This window comes from Aristolochia californica, unplaced genomic scaffold (assembly GCF_029961685.1).
Source record: "Aristolochia californica isolate CCGP_79_NKW_82.1479 unplaced genomic scaffold, dmAriCali1.0.hap1 SCAF_477, whole genome shotgun sequence".
Taxonomy (NCBI): Eukaryota; Viridiplantae; Streptophyta; class Magnoliopsida; order Piperales; family Aristolochiaceae; genus Aristolochia; species Aristolochia californica.
Genome location: NW_027182189.1, coordinates 9,230 through 10,955, shown reverse-complemented (window position 1 = coordinate 10,955; position 1,726 = coordinate 9,230). Strand labels below are relative to the sequence as shown.

The 1,726-nt window shown below is 48.3% G+C and overlaps 1 protein-coding gene across 1 annotated transcript; it reads left to right on the top strand.

Moving 5' to 3' along the window:
• The first annotated feature begins 223 nt into the window (after positions 1 to 223).
• Positions 224 to 1,389, top strand: LOC137964916 (small ribosomal subunit protein uS11m-like). The gene has a single exon (XM_068811399.1). It carries the CDS (start codon positions 676 to 678, stop codon positions 1,231 to 1,233), a length of 558 nt encoding a protein of 185 aa, XP_068667500.1. The 5' UTR covers positions 224 to 675; the 3' UTR covers positions 1,234 to 1,389.
• The last annotated feature ends 337 nt before the right edge of the window (positions 1,390 to 1,726 follow it).

Here is a 1,726-nt window from a genome sequence, read left to right as displayed (position 1 = left end):
AGATAACTATAGGGAGTCGTTTTTGTGCATTCATTCATGTACAAAGGTTTAGGTTATCTAGGTACTATGGTTGTTCTCAACCCGGTGGGCTTGTCCCTTTTGCTGTTACAAACTCTGTACGTAGTGGTTCCTCTCCCTTTGCTGAGATCCAATCCAAGAGGTTCTTCCAGTGTTTGAATGTCCCGGGTTCTCTATCATCATAAATAATAGGTGTGGATGGGCTAGATAAGTCAATTCTGATTACAGCTAAAAGAAAGGGAATTGCTCTTCCCGAAGTCAGACTAAGACCGAGTTCTTCGCACACTTCGCACACGCCCCTTATAGCAATAGGGGCTGCAGTGCCCGGCGGCTTGTGCGCTAGCACACGCCCAAAGTAGCAATAGGTGCCGTAGGCACTCTTGCTATCAGGTAGAAAGCCCCTGTACGCAAGAGGGGCACTTTTTGAAGCGGGGCTCAAACCATGCCTCAAGGAAACCGTAGCCCAGTAACCCAAAGGCTCTTCCGAGAGATCCGAGAGACATGGTTCAACTACAACTAATAGTGCACCTTCTCCCACGCATTTCTCAGTAACCACTGAGCACAATTCTTATCTGAAACTACGAACAAGATCTTAAAGCTGTCTCAATAATTGCGGCTCTGGGATTAAGAGTAGAGTTTCTTGTGTCTTATGGATCCATGGAAGACTTATTAGCTAAATTCACTTCTAATACGATGCCCCAGGAAAAAACGACGGCCGAGCGCGTAGAGCAACAAGTTATTGCGGACAGGAGTTTCAAATCCATGAACTTCGTACAGAGCATCTCGGAGGAAGATGAGCAATTGGAGCGGAAAAACAAAGATTTTGTCCATTTACCACCGATCCACAATAAGACCTTTGTTACCGTGACGGATGCTAGGGGGAATAAAAAAACTGGGGCCTCCGCAGGTTGTTTGGAGGAAAGAAAAGGGGGGTCTCGTCTTTCTCGGTATGCAGCTGGAGCAACTGCAGAACATGTAGGGCGATCCGCCAGAAAGATGGGGATGAAGTCGGTTGTAATGAAAGTGAAAGGATCCACTTTTTTCAGGAAAAAGAAAGCTGTGATCTTGAGCTGGAGAGAAGGTTATACCTTTGCTGAGTGTAAGCGAAGTGAAGGAGTAGGAGATCAATCTCAAATTATGTACATCCACGATGTGACCCAACTTCCACATAATGGATGCCGACTCCCCAGGAAACGTCGTGTTCAAATAGTTTAGTTCCAACAATGAAGTTATCCATTTTCACTTGACAACAATTCCGGAAAAAATCTGACTCGGAGGGAAGTGGGAGGGAGCCTTACGCTAGCGCACAAGCCGCCGGGCACTTGCTGCCATACGCACAGCGCACACTAAAGCGGGCACAGCTAGCGCACAAGCCGCCGGGCGTCAAGTGCCCTAAGGCTTGTGCGCTAGTTGCCCCCTATGCTTTGGGGCTAAGCGCACACGCCCCTATTGTGTAAAGGGGCCCGCATGGCTACTATTGCTATTGTAGGCTTGGGGCTTGTGCGCTTGCGGCGTGGCCTTCTTTTGAAGCTGGGCTCCTGGGCAGAATTAGATGGCTGTCATCCCAAGTTTTGTCTCTGATCACAGGCCAGTAGAACATAACTGCCTAGAACGGCCAAAGCTGGGACCCATTCCATTCAGATGTGATCAGACATGGTTTGAGAATCCAGGGTGTTCTGAACCATCCAGCAGCAAGTGGAGAAGGAAA